We start from the raw sequence: 17,978 nt of genomic DNA, 5'->3' as shown, positions 1-17,978 counted from the left end.
TTAAAATATCCCCTTTTCTGCTGTTGCTTTTATTTGTTGCATTTTTTTATGTTTATTTTTGATATTCTTTTTTTTCTTCTTCCTTTGTTGTTTTTACTTTGTATTGCAAAGCACTTCGAGCTTCATTTTTAATGTATTTATACATTAAAATGTAAAACAAAAGTAAATGAAGTTATTATAATAATAATAATAATAATTATTATTATTATTATTATTATTATTATTAGCCCTGCGATGGACTGGCGACCTGTCCAGGGTGTATCCTGCCTTCTGCCCAATGACAGCTGGGATAGGCTCCAGCACCCCACCGCGACCCAGAAGGATAAGCGGTTTAGATGATGTATGTATGTATGTATGTATGTATGTATAATTATTATTATTATTATTATTATTATTATGTTAGACACGCCATAGTCAGCATGTGACAAGCACTAATAACATTTTTATTTATTAAATATTTTATAAATTAATTTCTGATTGTGAAAGATTGAGCATTGAAAGCTGAAGTAATGTTTAAAATCAAGCTAAAACAGCTTAAACCCCACGCTACGCTCCGTCACAGTGACGTCACATTCCTGAGCCTGTGTTTGAACTAAACCCGGCTGAAGCTTTGAGTGATATTTTGGAAAAACAGTGATTTCTTCACACAAAATGGGTCCAGTCGAGGTAAATAATGCGCTCCGTTTTCCGCAGAGGTGAAGCCAAACATTTAGAAAGAGCAGCTTGGGCTGGTTTTTCTGGAGAGGCTGTGAAAAGAAAAGAATAGTCTGCGTTAGCTTAGCATAGCTCCCCTCCACAAACGAGCTGGCTGCCTGTCCGCCCGCTTCTAGTTCGGTTTTCCCCGGTCCACCTTAAATGCTGCACCTTTTAAGGAGGACCGGAAAATTCGAACAAGGAGTATTAGCGGGTCGGCGGTGCTGCTAACTAACTTCTAAATCAGTTTTCTGCTGTTTTGGTCACGAAAAGGCGCAAATATAGGTTGTTACTATCTAGAACCACAAATAACGACGTTTCCTTGACGACTTTCTGGCATTTTTATGTGTTTTTAGGAAGCATCTGTGGTTCCGTTAGTGATCAGTAACTGTGTTCTGTAAATCCTACTCATTATTAATGCTGAAATGCGTCACTGCAGTATTTCTGTTTATTCTTCTTTTTAAAAAGATGGTTCTTTAGGGTTCTATAGTAAAGGGATTTTAGAACCACGAGTTCTATGTAGAACCATTTCATGCTAAAATAGTTCTCTGCATAGTGAAATAGCTCTTCAGATTGTGTATGGTTCAATACAGAACCTTATTAAAAAGTTCCATATAGCACTAAATAGGGTTCTGCTATGATGTCAAGCCTGAACCCTTTTTGATGCTATAGAACTATTTCCAAACATATGCTGTACAGAACCACACGCAGCACTTTCTCCATCAGTCTGAAGAGCCATGTCACCATGCAAAGAACCTTTTAAGCATGTTCTATGTAGAACTCGTGGTTCCACACAGAACCGTTCCCTTTAAAGAACCCTTGAAGAACCATTTTCTTAAGATTGTGTAGTGTATCCAGAATACACTGCGCGTCAGACCAACCAAGAACAGGAAGTCTAAGACCTAAAATCTGAGTTTTACTTGGTGTCCCAGGTCAGAGTAAGAACAGTTGATCATATTATACCATTTAAAACACAAAGATCTCGTTTTTCTAAGGTGTTTAATAGGTCAATAGGAGGCAGCGTAAACATAGGCGATGTGAAGTGGGCGGAGTCAGCGATGCAACAAAGTTGAGCGAAGTTTAACTTTATGCAAATAAGGAGCGAAGCGATGTGGCGACTACCAATAGGAACTGAGTATTTAGGTCCTTTACGGTCCTTTTTTGGTTCCTAGATAATTGTTCCCACTAGAGATGGAATAATGGCGGGGCTGCTTTCGCCACATGTAGACAGTAATCGCAAAGACCAAATACTGTTTTCCTCTTATCGCTGTTGTCGGAACAAAACCTCGTATCTCCAAAATGGTAACTTTACAGGAGAAGGAAAAAACATACTTGACTTTTAATGTAAGTCAATGGAACCTGAATTTTTTCCAAGTCATTTTGGGCCGTTTGTTTTGGCCCATTCATTATGAAATATACAAACAATGTTAAGAACAACAGGTATTTTCAAATTATGTCCAAAACTGAAAAAACGACAAAAATGGAGATACAAGGTTGCATGTAGTTAAGTTGGACCAATCAGAGCCAACCAAACCTCCATGTGTTATGACATCACAACCACAACTTACTAGCAGTCTGGCACACTACATTCAGGAGTCGAGCCTCAAGCTAGAAAAAGTGGATATTCTGGTCTTCTTGCCCAAAAAAAACAGGCCTGAACCTGGATTTACAGAAAATAATTGCAACTTAAATTGCAGTCGCAATATTAGGCTGATAAATCGTAATTAGATATTTTTCCCAAATCGTTCAGCCCTGATTTGAGTGCTCCGATGCTCCGATGAATCTAGTCCTAGTCAGATCACTCACTTTCTGCCTCGTGATTGGTGGCCACTGAAAACACTGCTGTATAATCAAGGCAGTCAGTTTGTTCCATAGACAGTAATTCACTCTGTACAGAAGTAGTGTTTGAGTCACAATCTTCAACCTTTCATTGTGTCACGCTTTTCAGTTCTCGTTGTTTAAGGCCGTTCTCTTTCCACAGCTTCTCCACATGTCCGTGTTCTCCCAGAGTTTCTCTCCCTGCGGACGGTTTTTAGCAGCTGGTAATAACTATGGAGAGGTCGCCATATTCAGGTGAGGTTGCACTGGAAAACAAGCTGATGTGGAAGAACTTCAAATGAGCTACGTAGCTTTATAGTAAGGTTTTCCCTCTAAGTTAGTCATTGAATTGCTTTCCTGTTGACTGTCAGTAGTCGACCCTCAGCAAATTGCATTATTGCCTTATTTGTTCATTTTTAAGAGGGAATTGAAGTTAAAACGTTTAATTGGTCTGCAAGGGAATGTTTGTGTTTTTCAGTGCCGCCAGCTTCTGAAAAGTGAGGCTGCATGGAGAGGGGTTAGTCAACAAAGTCCTCCGTGCACATGCACTTTGAAATTGTATAGATGATTGCAAGAAATGTAAACTCTAAACATCTACATTTATGATGTGTTAGCTTCAAATATGATAATACTTAAAAAGCCAAGTTTGTAAAACAGTGTCATGCTCAACATTGGCCGGCCATGCTTATAAAAATGTAATACAAATAATAATAATAATTTTCAATATACACAACCATTTCATTCATTTACGCCTGGTTGCATCTACACTTTGTCCATTTTGTCAGGTGCACTTTGTAGTTCTACAATTATAGACTGTAGTCCATCTGTTTCTCTGCATACTTTGTTACCCTGTTCTTCAGTGGTCAGGACCCCCATGGACCCTCACAGAGCAGGTACTATTTGGGTGGTGGATCATTCTCAGCACTGCAGTAACACTGACGTGGTGGTGGTGTGTCAGTGTGTGTTGTGCTGGTCTGAGTGGATCAGACTCAGCAGTGCTGCAGGAGTTTTTAAACACTGTGTCCACTCACTGTCCACTCTATTAGACACTCCTACCTTGTCAGTCCACCTTGTAGATGTAAAGTCAGAGACGATAGCTCATCTGCTGCTGCACAGTTTGTGTTGGTCATCCTCTAGTCCTTCATCAGTGGTCACAGGATGCCGCCCACCGGACGCTGCTGGCTGGATATTTTTGGTTGGTGGACTATTCTCAGTCCAGCAGTGACACTGAGGTGTTTAAAAACTCTAGCAGCACTGCTGTGTCTGATCCACTCAGACCAGCACAACACACACTAACACACCACCACCACGTCAGTGTTACTGCAGTGCTGAGAATGATCCACCACCCAAATAGTGCCTGCTCTGTGAGGGTCCATGGGGGTCCTGACCACTGAAGAACGGGGTGAAAGGGGGCTAACAAAATACGCAGAGAAACAGATGGACTGGCTGCAATTGGAGAACTATGAAGTTTGTCTATGTGCTGAGTGGAGCTGATAAAATGGACAAAGTGTAGATACAAGAAGGTGTACTTAATGAAGTGGCTGGCCGGTGTTATTTAAATGAAAATTTGTATATAACAGGTAAGCAAACCGTTGGCTTTCACAGTGCATCGTGGAAGTATTATAATTTTTTTTAAAACTTTTTAGAACACTTTGGATGTTTACAGTGGTTACTTATTTAGTGGTTATTTATTTATTTACTTATCTGAGAGTCACATGTTAATTTTTGAAAGCTGCTCACTTTTCCAATCAAGGATTAAATGTACTTTACACTTGTGTGCTTTTGCCTTTACATCCTAATCAGCAGATATCTTAACAACACATTTATATGGTATTTTGCTGCTTCCTTACAGCCTGTCAGCTGCACTGAGTCCAGATGCAACAGACATGAGTCAGAAACCCATTCTCACCTTCACTGGTTGGTTCTTTTTTCATTCTGCGATAGAAAGTAAAAGCATCTTTACTTAATGTCTCTGTTCGTTACTTTCACCCAAACCTAATTCATTTGTAAATAGTATGGTAAAGTGTCTCTCTCTCTCTTTCTTCTCTCTCTCTCTCTCTCTCTATCTCTCTCTCTCTCTCTCTCTCTCTCTCTCTCTCTCTCTCTCTCTCTTTTTTCTCTCTCTCTTTCTCTTTCTCTTTCTCTCTCTCTCTTTTTTCTCTCTCTCTCTCTCTCTTTCTCTCTCTCTCTCTCTTTTCTCTCTCTCTCTCTCTCTCTCTCTCTCTCTCTCTCTCTTTCTCTCTTTTCTCTCTCTCTCTCTCTCTCTCTCTCTTTTCTCTCTCTCTCTCTCTCTCTCTTTTCTCTCTCTCTCTCTCTCTCTCTCTTTTCTCTCTCTCTCTCTCTCTTTCTCTCTCTCTCTCTCTCTCTCTCTCTCTCTCTCTCCCCCTCTCTCTCTCTCTCCAGCACATGAAGGCCCCGTGTTCACGCTGCTGTCCACAGACACTCATCTCCTAAGTGCGGGGAATGGAGAGATCAGCGCGTGGAGCTGGGTGGAGCTCACTAAGAGAGTAGGAATGAACATGCATGGTCATGAGTTTGTGTATAGTTGGGGTAGCACTCTGAGCTCAAAAACACCCACTAAACCTGGTAACTAACAGCTGAATCAGGTGTGTCTGAGCAGGTAACACTGTGGATGCAATAAAGTGTGTTTTGAGTTTAGGGTGCCAAAATAATTTTAACTGTTTAAGTGTGTTCAACAGTAGATAAAGGTCATGGCATGTTCTGCATATAGAGTATGTTATTTCATGACTAAAAAGCAAAATTACTAATAATAAAAGATAAGGATAAGTGCCATTCACGGTGCAAAGTTCAAAATATAAAACTGATTTTCCCTTTGACAGTTTCTGCCTCTGTTTGGTGCTGTTTAAAGTGTCTTGACAGGCACAGGCTAGTAGTTACAGAGCAGTGATTTAGCTGTGCTTTAGGGTCTCTTTTATAAATGCCTGAATAGCAGAGTGGATAAGGCACTTATTATGCACATGCCAGAATGAGTTCTGGTTCTGGCTTAGGAAAGCACAATGCTGCTGTAATGTTATAATTTACTACTGTACCTCTGATTCAATTACATCGCTCTGGATTTGTGTTTGTGTAGTGTAGTTTTGTTTTGGTACCCTTTGTGATGTGTTTTAAGTGGAAACGCGTATCGCTGTGACAGTATAAATAAAATTAATCATGCAGCAGCTCAGCTGTCTCTAATATTCAGACGCTATTGAAGGCTTTGGTTAAGATGTGTTAGATTAGGGTAAAAGCTAACCTCTGCAGGAAAGTAGAGATCCAGCTCTGGACTCTATGCCACCCACAGCATAGACTGTCTTCTATTTCTAGCCAGCGTGGTATAGAAGACGACTAATTAAATTCTGTTTATCTTTGTCCTTTATTCCACAGAGCACCAAAGCTGTATGGACAAGGAGGCCCAATTACAAGTAAGGCACAGTTAACAGACATTACTTAGAGGGCCATTCCAGCCTAGAACTTCAGTTTACACTGTATGGACAAAAGTATTGGGACACCTACACATTACACCCACAGGAGCCTTTATGACGTCCCTTTCTAAATCCCTAGGCATGAATATGGAGTTGGTCCCCCTTTGCAGCTATAACAGCTTCCACTCTTCTGGGAAGCTTTTACAAGATTTTGGAGAGTGTATATGGGTATTTTTGCCCAAGTACTGGCACTTACAGTTGACTGGGGCAGATCTAGCGGGGCAGAAATTTGACAAACTGACTGGCAAAGGTCTCATCCTATAACAGTGCCATGTTTAAAGCAACTGAGCTCTTCGGTACGACCCATTCTAGTTCCCCTGTTTGTCCATGGAGGTTGCAAAGCTACATGCTTGATATTGTACACCTGTTAGCAACAGTTGTGCCCGAAACACCTGACCAATACTAAAGAGGGTTGTCCTCATACTTTTGGCCATATAGTTTATCTAGATAGCTAGGGCTTTAGCTTGTGGTCCTCTTCATCTGTCTTTTCACATTTCAGGCCCACCCCCAAAAATCAACCAAAGCAGTTGTAGGTTTTTCAAAACTTCCTCCCAACCTCAACATACATGATCAGAAGGGGAGTCTCCTTTAAACCAGAAATTCTGCTCTAGACACTACTGCGGTGTCTCTGTAGGATTCAAGAAGGCATGTTTATCATTGATGGTTACATTTTTTTATTTTGGCTGGAGTGTCCCTTGAGTTTCACTCATATGAATGTGCTCTTGATGTCTGTGTTCTGCTGCAGAATCAGCTCATTCAGTCATTACATAATATCATGATATGACTCTGTTGTTTAGGTAATGACTAAAATTAATTAAAGATTCTTTCTTCTAGAACTAGTCTTGAAATCCCAGAGATCAATGCGATGATTATTAATCCAAAAGTAAGTATGTTCATTTTGAATTTTATGCATGAATTTTATATACATTACGTTAAAGTATTGGTATAAATATTTGAGAATTGTAATCTATGTTTCTCACATAAAAATGATTTTTTTTATTAGTTGCCAGTTTCATTTGTCACTTAAAATAATTTTGTTGTGCTGAGGTTGGACTTGATATCAGACATATGCACCCTCCATCTGTCACTTTGTCACCTTCATTGTCTTTCAGGACAACAGCTTGGTAGTTGGCGGGGGAGACAATAACATTCACATCATGGACATGGAAACTGGGATCTTTAAGGTTGGAGCAAGTATTCCAGATATTCCAAAAATATTGCAAATATTTAAGAAAAATCTGGTGTTCCAAAAATAAGCCAATATGCCATGAGAAGCCATGCGTTACAGTGATTCTATCCTACAACCCACTTAACTGTGGTAAAATCACTGACTCATGACCTCAAGTGACAATATGATGAAATACAGCAGTTAAGCCGGTCAGTATTATTACATAATATCCTGATTGCAATTTAATTGTGTTTCCTGACACAGTCACAGTAATATTTATTGAGACACGTATTACAAAAACAACACCGTTCTGACCTGTGACTTGGTCAGACTTATGTAGCAGTCTTACAGTGTTTTCACATATAGTTCGTTTTAAAAGAACCGAACCGAGTTCTGTTAAAGTGAACCTGGAAGGGAACCAACTGCAAGTGACCTCAGTTCTTTTTGTGTTCACAATGTAAGTGAACTATAAAGAGGACTCAGTCTTCTTTCTGGTCCATTGGGATCTCAGACCACTTCTTGTTCAGACCACAGCTCCATTAGAACTCGGACCCCATTTCACAGCACTCGCGGTGTGCACAGCACTCACCAAGTGGGCCGCTGAGAATTGCGTTGCGTGCCCAGCTCGAGCCTTTAACATGGTATAATCACGCGAGCTCTCGCATCTGATCGCTTTAATAAGTCAGCGCTGCTGTCTGTCTCAGGTCACGGACAGACTTTATCCTGAGTAGAACTGTATGATCATTGGTCTGTTTACCTGCTGAAGAGCTGAAGACTGTGGCTGTGTGTACGGCGAGCATCGAGGTCTTCACCATAAAGCAAAGCTCGAGAGGTGGTCTCAGTTCGGTTCGTTTTTGGGGCTGTTTAGAGGGGTCTGAGTTCGTTTGCCGTGTTCACATATGCAAAAGAAACCATGACTCAGCGGTCTGAGTCCACTTCAGACACTGAAACGGCCCAAGTGTGAAAACGCCCTTAGTGAATCTGCACCACATTAATCTTGTTCTCTCTCTCTCACTCTCTCTATAGTCAGTGCTGCAGGGCCACACAGACTACATCCACTGTCTGGCGTTGAAGGAGAGAGAGGGAGAGATTCTCTCAGGCGGGGAGGACGGAGCAGTGAGGATTTGGGGTGAGTTAGAGGCAAACAGTATTTAAAGAACTCGTTAAGTGTAGAAAGGGCCTTACAGAGGCTCAATGAGTGGCTAATTAAAGTGTTCATGTCATATTTTGATCATTACAGAATTAAGAAATGTGGACAGGTTGGTTCTGAGTGTAGTAAAGGGTTTGTGCCTCTTGAGGATCGGAATAGTTTAAAATCACTCTCCTAAAGGGCCGATATCCTACATTTTTCTTGTATTTTATTTTTTCTCCCTGAGGTCCACTTGTACCATTTGTGTGATTTTATGTGCCAAAAACACTTTTCATTTTCCAACCTCTCTCAGTGGGCGGTAACGCTGATTGTCTGATTTGCATACTGTGACGTATCATCGTACATTGATACAAAAACACGTCATCCGCGTCTATAACAGAGTCGACCCAGAGGGCACTGCAGAGGTGGAAGTGACCACGATAAAAATGATATGTTTACAGTTCAGAAAGATATGTTCACATTACAAGCAAGGTTGTTATATTTTATTATTACAGAGCAGTGCATTTCAGCTGTTAATGAAAAAAAGGTTGTAGTTACTCCTTAAAACTGATATATGTAAATGAGCTCCGTTCTGAATGGCTGCTCTGTGTTGTGCCTCGTTTAAAAAGCAGTCTGGGCTGAAACGCTCCTTAAGAGAGTGGGCGAGGCTAAACTTCTGTGGGCTGAATAAGAAGATTTCTTTAAATGTTTTGGGTTTTATGACATCACAAAAACATCTGAATTCAAGACAGGCTGTTTTTGCAATTCAGTGTCTGTATTAAATAGAGAATTAACTGTATGTCTTGAAACTATAACAGTGTTTACATTCTACATCAAACACTCTTAAAAGGAAGGAAAATTTATTACAGTAATTATCGTTTTCCATAATATGGGCCCTTGAACTTTAAGATTCTGAGTTACAATTGATTAAAAAATGATTAATTGATGTACATTTTGAAAAAAAGTGCAGTAAAAATCAGTATAAGTGTACATTTATACGTCACAATCTTTCCCCAGACTCTCGGACGAGCCAAGCAGTGCACTGCATTGAAGTGTTTAAGTATGAGGTAAGGCTGATAAGAAAACTGATGAGCGAACAGATATATTAGACACAGATACAAAGACAGTGATTCATGTCTGGTCTTCTAAAGCCAACAGCGTGCCTCTCTCTTCCTTTATGTTGGTGGGTTAGGAATGCGCCCGCCCCCAGTTCGGGAAGTGGATCAGCTGCCTTGCGACAGACTCTGACTGGATGGTAAGCAGGAAACACCAAGTTTAGTTGGTTGATAAAGATAGTTTTCCTTTTTGTTTTGATCTGAGACGTGATTGAAAGATATAATTGCAATTTAAGTGTAAATCATAACGTGCTAAATATAAAATAATACAAGCAATAATACCATAATATTTAGGATTTTTTTTAAATAAAATGTTTTCATGTCAGTCTGACTTGGCTCTCCTCTTCATGCAGGCCCCTAATAAGGCTGAACAGACAAATATAAAATGAAGATTTTCTTTGGCCACAAATGTGAGCACATTCATTTTTTTCAGGATGACTGTAGACTGCTGGTTCACAAACTCTATATTCTTAGGTTTCATTTCTCCACTTAAAATTTAAGATAACATTGAAAAGCGTTGGATATAATGAAAATTACAGTTCTCGGGTTTGGAATTGGGATATTGATTACAAAGCGACTTTTACAAGGGCCAAATCATTATGGCCAGATGACTGGGTTGGAGCTTCTCTGACAGAAGGCCTACTGCGTCACAAGTCACAGAAATTTTTAATGATTGTGGAAGGAAATGTGTCACAACACACAGTGCATCGCACTCTGCTGCGTACAATCTTCGTAGCCGCAGACCGCTCAGAGTGCCCCTGCTCACCCCTGTCCACTGTCAGACATGCCTATAATGGGCATGCGGGTGTCAGAATTGGACCTTGGAGCAATGGAAGGTTGCCTGGTCCCGTGAGTCTCATTGTCTTTCACATCACATAGACGGTCAGGTATGTGTGTGCGTTTACCTGGATAAGTGATCACCAGGCACCAGGATGCACTGTGGGAAGAAGACAGGCTGGTGGAGGAGGTGTGATGCTCTGGTCGATGTTCTGCTGTGAAACCCAGGGTCTGGGTATTCATGAGATCCTCAATTTGACACACGCCACCTACTTAAACTTCATTGTGGGCCACGTACAGCCCTTCATGGAAATGGTATCCCCTGATGGCTTTGGTCTCTTTCAGCAGGATAAGGTGCCCTGCCGCACTGCACACAAAAAGAAAAACAGGGAACTGTATACAAACTTAAAAATGGCTTTTTTGTTTTAAAAATGATTTAATTCATGACAAAATACTAGTTAAGCATTCCGTGCTGCATCGCTCACGCCACGCAGAGGTAGCATGTGTGAATTAGGCCTAAGAGTTCAAGGTCTGGCCTCCAAATTCCCCAGATATCAATCAGATCAAGCATCTGTGGGATGTGCTGGAACAACAAGTCCGATCAGTGGTGGCTCCACCTCACAACTTACAGGACTAAAAGGATCTGCTGCAAATGTGCCTCGATGGGTCAGAGCTGTTTTGGCAGCACATGGAGGACCAACAACATATTAAAACATGAATAAAAAAGTGCATAGTTCTACTGAGCCACCTCCACAGCAGGCGTGCATTTTGAATGGCATAAATTGCATTTTATGTCTGCTTTTAAAAAGGGTTAAGCTCTGTGCTGTGGAACACTCTTGATGGATTAAGAAGGGCATTCCAGAGCAAAACGCCCAATCACCTGTTTCGTTTAGCTCTTTGAAGATTAGTAAGGTGGTGTCCAATATAGGAAGCTTCCTGAGATAGTCGGATGCTTCTCCATGTATGCATTGAAAAAGAGAAGAATTTAATAGTCCAGTAGTCACCAACACTCCTCCTGGAGCTCTGCTTTCCTGCAGTGTTTAGTTCCAACCTATATCTAACATGCTGCTCCCTCCACATGCCTATAATAATGTGTCTGACCCAACCAGTCATAGACTTCCGAAGAAGTTAATGAGCTGAAGAAGGTGATTTGAACTACAGTCCAGAGCAGGGGTCGCAACCCATATGTTAAGAAAAGCCATTGTGCCCTTTCAGCACAAATCAGTCCGCCTTGAGAGCCAAAACATTTGATGTCCATTTTATTGAAGTAACGTTTTACCATCTTGGCTGACAATATGTCTTAATATGTGCTATCTGATGTCCTAGTGTGACTAAAAATGTAAATGAAAACAGATGTACTTTGCTCTGCTTTAAGATTTAGCTCAGCTACAGCTGCTTTTCTCACATCTCTGGCAGGAAACTTTTCCACAAAAGTGGAATAGTTTCTTGTAAAATGTCTCTTAACATTTCGGCTTTTTACAAAGCTGAAGTCAGCTTCATATTCGCCAGCTTTTTGTTTGAATTTTCCCGTTCCACCTTAAATGGTTCCTGAGGCTCCAGAATGTAATTGCTTCACCATTTAAGGTGGACCGGGAGAATTCAAACGAGAAACTGACTTCAGCCTCATGACTTTTTAGTGTTTGTCAGTTTCTCGTTGCAGATTAAACGGATCAGGAAACCAGCTGGAGTGATTATAAATGCACATAAGGCCATTCATCTCCAAATTATCGATGTTCATCTTCAATCTTTCTCTTTGCCTTTTCGTTAGCTACTAGCTGGGCGAGACTGTTTTCTGCGTTGCTATGGTGACCAGCAGTCTGGCGCCAATCTTCAGGGTTAAAGGGTGAATTAGCAGTTCTACATTAACTCCAGCGTTTAAGACCATTTATTGGTAAATTGTGTTGAACGATCAGCAGAGCTTTATTTTACTGTAAAGGAGGATTATTTTATTTTTACCTACAAATCTAATTCAGCTGTGGAGCCACAACAGGGCAGTAAAAGAGCTGCATGCGGCTCTGGAGGTAGATCTCAGTGACCAGGGTTGGTAACCACTGGTCTAATCTTTATGAAACAAAGACCCAGACAATCCTCTGTATCAGACAGTAGATCTGTGTCTCCGCAGCTGTTTGGACTTGTCTCACTGCTTTCTTTAAAAAAAATAAAGTTACCAAATGCTGGCAGCTTCCCTCAGTCAGGACGCCTTCATGGCTGCTGCTCTTCTGGAATGTCGCCTACTTGCAAGACATTTCTGTTTTGAAGCATTCTTGATAACGATCCCTATCTTCTTTCTTCTTTTCTGTCTTTCAGCTCTGCGGCGGAGGCCCATCCCTCTCTCTTTGGCACCTCCGCTCCATGTCTCCTACCTCAGTATTCCCTCTGACTGGCTGTCAGAGAGAGGCTGTGTTTTACCAGGACATGGTGAGGCCTTTTCTGTGTGTGTGTTGTGCATCCTGATTTAACAGATGGCCAAAATATTTGGACAGGGAGGTAAAAGGATGCTAAAATGGTTCTGTGCCAGTAGAGATAGTGAGAATTCTTGACCTATTAACGTAATAGTCTGTGCAGAATTCAAATGTACACAGTTGCCTCCTTACCAGGATCAGACATAACATGTTTGGTATGTGATTGTGGAGTTTTGCTTTAGTTTTGTACTGGAGCTACAAGGCTACAAATCACACTGCTGCCTCAAACTGTGACTGAGTTTGAAGCCTTTTGTCTGTATTTTCGTCTATGTTTATAGATTACAGATCTGTAATGATTTAGGTGTGATGAGTTTTGTACGATGCTATTTGGCATAACCTGACTCATCATTTAAGGATATTCGCTTTTTTTCAGCTTCTTTTCTTTTTGTCCTGTCTTTGTAGATCCTGGCAGTAGGTGAGGGTCCACATGTATCTCACTGCCTGCTTGGGGGCAGTGTGAAGGCTCAGATCCCCTGCACCTCACCGTCACTCAACACACTCGCCCTGAACCTCAGCAGCTCTGAACACAGGGTGAGGCTTTATACCGGCTAACCAGTCAGCTCATGCACGTTGTTTTACACAAGTCATGGACACGATAGCTGGGATTCCATTCGTGTATTTTTATTAATATTTCAACATATTGATTAAAAAAGATGATGGGCTCCCGAGTGGCGCAACCATCTAAGCGTTGGCCGTGTCATCAGAAGACCTCAAGTTCGATCCCTGGTGATGCTACAGCCTTCCGTGGCCGGGAGTCCAAGAGAGTCCAAGAGACCAAGAGAGCACAATTGGCCTCTCTCTCTCTCTCTCCCCCCATCACTCAGCGCAGGCGTCTGTTAGCTGACGTAACAGATCTGGCGGTTGGCGCTTTCCTCCGAGCGCGTTCAGCTGTCCAATGACGTTGCGTGAGCAGCAGTTCAAAAAGAAGTGGTGGCACTTCACAGGTCTCGGAGGAAGCCTGTGTTAGCCTTCACCCTCCTAGCATTGATAGTATCGTGTGATTGGGGGAGTCCTAACTAGTGGGTGGAATTGGAGACGCCTAAATTGGGGAGAAATTTGGGTAAAAGATGATGAACATTGATGAAAACACACTGAAAACCATTCTTATCCTGCACACTGCACTTCATGTGTTTAATCTGAAAAGCCATCAATCATCATATATCATCACAGCTTACCAAGCAATATTGAAGGCATCTTTTCTTTAGTCACCAACAGAGGAAAAGCTTGCTGTTTTCAAACACCCAGAGCTGCACAAAGCTGACACAAAGGTTAACTCGAACTGAATGTGCAAAATAATTTTTATACGTCAGTCTCGAAATGTTTTTCGCTTGTCTCAGATCACTGTCTCAAGATGTAAACCATCTGCTCATTACCAAAGCAAAATGACTGAAAACCTCAAAAAACTCCTCAAAACAGCAAAAACTTGGTGCATTAATACATACTAAAATTTATATATACAGTGATGTGTATTATATAGGAGTGTTATGAGCATTATATAATGATATTATTATATAGGAAACTGAGTGACTGCACAATTTGTTAATCTTTAAATAGTATTAATGCTAAAAAAAAACCCCAGAATAATTCTATTTTATACAAATTTCAAAGAAACTGTTTGCATGTTAACTTTTTGGAGTAATGTTTCTATTTCTTGAACTCTAAACAGTCATTTAATGCAAAAAAAAGAGTTAAATCTATACTAAAACAAAAAAAAAATTCAAGTAATTTTCAAATAATGGGAATTGATACTAATTAGTATCAATTCCCATTATTACTAATCCACAAATTAATGATACTAGTAATACATGATGAATGCTGCTACATGACATAATTAGACTTTTATCATAAAACTCAACATGATTGTAAATAAAACCATTCTAAATGGAAAAACTAAACAATAACTGCTAAGTGACACTTTAGTCACTACAGGCTAAACCCATTACACTGTCGCACAGTGTTGCTTCAAGGCAACAAACATTTCAGCAATTAAATAAAACAATCTCACAAGCTCATAACAAAACTCATTTACAGAATACTGAGTTACTGAGTTAAATTTTTAATTACTGAGCTAATTAAAAATTTACACTTTAACAGATGTTAATCATATTTTTGGTTGGGTGAAAAATGATGATTACTTGCTTTTCTGAGGGAGATTGTCTGGTGCAGGTAAGTGAGTTATTCATGCTGCATCGTGACTAAAACAGGTATAAAAAATACCCACCAGGAGAAAGTATAACCAAAACAAGCATTTTTGGTTTATTCAATCCCGTTGCTCCATTTTTAACCCTTTTATTGTCATTAAAATGTATTATGTCATTGTAAAATTAGAAAAAGTTTGTTAACCTGAGGCAAAGACCCAAAAACTAGCCAGACAGAATTGATGAATGTACCTGTATCTCACATAAAATCAATCACAAAAACTTAAAAAAGGGTTAATCTGAACTCTCCATTATTGCTAGTAAAAAACAAAAAAGCTGCTCAGTGGTGATGACAGTTTGGGAATTTAGTGTAAGGAGCTGGAGAACGAACTGCCGGCTGTGCAGCGAGTGAGCGGAGTTCATTACTCTGATGTAGCAACGAGCTGCTTGTTAAGGAACTATAATCTGGTGAAGGAACTGCAAACATTAAAACATATTAAACGCCGCGTTCACGGCCCAGTTTATTAATTTATTACTTTATATATTTAGCTGTTATATAAAAGCAGTAGAACACTCGAGGAGTGTGTTATCGCTATAACATCAAGGCTGTGATAATCTTCGGCGACCAAATCACAGCCGTGATGTTATTTCGACCTCGAGTGTTCTTTTGCTTAATTAACACTAGAAAAATTGTGACCTCACAATCTAGGTTGAATTTCACTTTCTTTTGTGGTTCTGTTATTTGATGGAAATTGGACACCAGTACTTAACCAGATTACAGACGGTTCTGGGTTCGGATTTGTGGCTATACTATGCTGTACCGTAGTGCCCAGCGGGAAATAAATGCCACAAAAATGCTACGACTGCAGCAGCCCGCTTTCTTCTGATAAACAGGACTGCTGCCTTGGGTGCTGTCATGCTTCTAACCTTTGTCTCTTCTCCAACGTTGATTTTGCAGGTGATGACCGCAGCAGGCAGTAGTGACCAGATTGACGTTTTCACCAACTTCTCCTACAGAGCCTTCTCTCTGTCTTTCTGAACATCACATACACGCTCGTATTAGTATACTTGTGAGGACCACACAATGACCTATAAGTTAGTATTACTAGAACTTTCTAATCATAGCCCTAATCCTAGCTTGGCCCTGACCTGAACTCTCACCATATGTTTAATCCCATATGCAGAGACACAGAAATGCCTTGGCTCTTTTAAAAAGTGAACTGAACAACATGTTTTAATCGGTTTAGTCTATTTGTGGGGACGCACGATCCACGCAAGTGTAGAAATACAAGTGCATAGACTTTCATCCACATTTCCTTTCACAGTTTGGGGGAAAGGAATTATCCAGCTGTATAAGCTGGATAATGAAAGCAGAAACTTGAGGACTGTCCATAGAAGTGTTTCTTTGCTCTTCTCTTATTGGACAGGCTTGTTTTTTGGCCTAAGTTGTCAGGCTAACCAAAAATCCTTCTTTGTGAAATACCACCCAAAGGACTCTGGTTTGTTTGCAAAATATCTGCACAGACAGTGAATCCACTCTCAGTTTAAATGCAATGTAATGATCTATTTTTATAATAAAATCATTTGTCATATGTCATATACAAGTGTCTTTTTTGGTCTCTTTACAAGTTAAATTTTACTGGTTAAGCTACTTGTGTGTTTTTTCCTATATAGAACCATAATATTGTGGTGTAGGTGCCATAGGACTGCTTGGCGGTGCCTCTCCCTTGCAGCCTGTTCAATGAAAGAGTATTTGCCAGCATTAGCAGCGTTTACCTCTGATTCTTCTTCGCTTAGGCGCTACATGTGGTGTCAGAAGTGGGGTAGCGCTCCCCAGCAGCCTTGAGAGGAAAAGCGCTTCAACAAAGTCAAAGGCAGACTCGGCAGCGGACAGAGACCTTATACAGTGGAGAATAATCGCTCTGTAATGTCTTCTGGGTTTCTCAGACACTAGAGGGCGCTCCCGAGCGAGGTCAAAATGAATGGATTAACACGGAGCATTTAAGTAAAATCGTAGTTTATAAATGCTTGAATGTCTTTAATATAAAGGAATACATTCATTTTCTGAACACAGAGTGGCATAAAACGTTTTAACACCGCTGTTACATGTTTCTGCACTTCTGAGCTCCAGTTTTAAAACTCGTGTCTCGTACGTTCATAATGTCAATGAGCGCAAACAGCCAGTCGGCGCTCCGTAGCAATAACGCTAACCAATCAGCGCGCCGTAGCAGTAACACTAACCAATCAGCGCTCTGTAGCAGTAATGCTCACCAATCACCACTCAGTAGTAGTGATGTTAGCGTCCTACTACCTAAAACTGAGATACATCTTTCTACTTTCTAAAATCAAAGGAAAGTTCTGTGTAAGTGATTAGAAACTATTTTAACTTTCCGTTTTTAGCCATTGAGCTCCATTCGCCCCCATTCATTGAGGACTCGCTCGCGGGCGCCCTCTTGTGTTTCGCAGTAATGTTTTTAAAACAATGGGAGAAATAAGAAGAGGCCAGGCTCCTCATAAACCGGCTCTGGGCAACAGAGTCTTAATGAAGGATGGGGGGGAAGGACATTTCGGCGGAGCGGCATATTGGCCTGGCGGCGTTGACTACTACCCTCCAGTGCCATTCCAGTCAGGCACCTGCTTCCTGAAGAGCGAATGGTTGAGCTGGCGGTGGAGCTAAGCGAGATGTTTTGGTGGGCATATCCGAGGTTCAAGAGGGTGGCACAGGAGGAGTTAACGCTGGGGCACCTCCTGAGCGCACTGCTGCTGGGGGAGCCCCCACAGACCCCAGGGACTCTGCTTGGACTCTGTGATCATTGAAGGAGGGGGCTACATGGCCACTGGACACTAGGAGGCAGCTTGCTGCTCCCTTGCTGCCTTTTCCATAAAAGAGCATTTGCCTGCATGCGCAATGTTTCCCTCTGGCTCTTCTTCACCTAGACACTACAATATTGAAATTCAGATCCCTGTAATATACACTATATTGCCAAAAGTATTCACTCACCCATCCAAATCATTGAATTCAGGTGTTCCAATCACTTCCATGGCCACAGGTATATAAAACCAAGCACCTAGGTCTGCAGACTGCTTCTACAGACATTAGTGAAAGAATGTGTCGCTCTCAGGAGCTCAGTGAATTCCAGTGTGGTACCGTGATAGGATGCCACCTGTGCAACAAGTCCAGTCGTGAAATTTCCTT

General features: G+C 41.0%; 1 protein-coding gene across 1 annotated transcript; it reads left to right on the top strand.

Moving 5' to 3' along the window:
- Positions 1 to 556: 556 nt before the first annotated feature.
- On the top strand, positions 557 to 16,379 carry thoc6 (THO complex 6). Its single transcript, XM_036560797.1, has 13 exons — positions 557 to 666; positions 2,675 to 2,766; positions 4,364 to 4,428; positions 4,915 to 5,018; positions 5,896 to 5,933; positions 6,828 to 6,876; positions 7,106 to 7,177; positions 8,188 to 8,290; positions 9,308 to 9,357; positions 9,483 to 9,545; positions 12,490 to 12,600; positions 13,047 to 13,175; positions 15,741 to 16,379. Exons 1-13 carry the CDS (start codon positions 652 to 654, stop codon positions 15,819 to 15,821), a joined length of 972 nt encoding a protein of 323 aa, XP_036416690.1. The 5' UTR covers positions 557 to 651; the 3' UTR covers positions 15,822 to 16,379.
- The last annotated feature ends 1,599 nt before the right edge of the window (positions 16,380 to 17,978 follow it).

The sequence above is a fragment of the Colossoma macropomum genome, unplaced genomic scaffold, assembly GCF_904425465.1.
Source record: "Colossoma macropomum unplaced genomic scaffold, Colossoma_macropomum, whole genome shotgun sequence".
Classification (NCBI taxonomy): domain Eukaryota; kingdom Metazoa; phylum Chordata; class Actinopteri; order Characiformes; family Serrasalmidae; genus Colossoma; species Colossoma macropomum.
The sequence above is the reverse complement of the archived record's forward strand: the minus strand, read 5'-3'. Positions and strand labels throughout refer to the sequence as shown.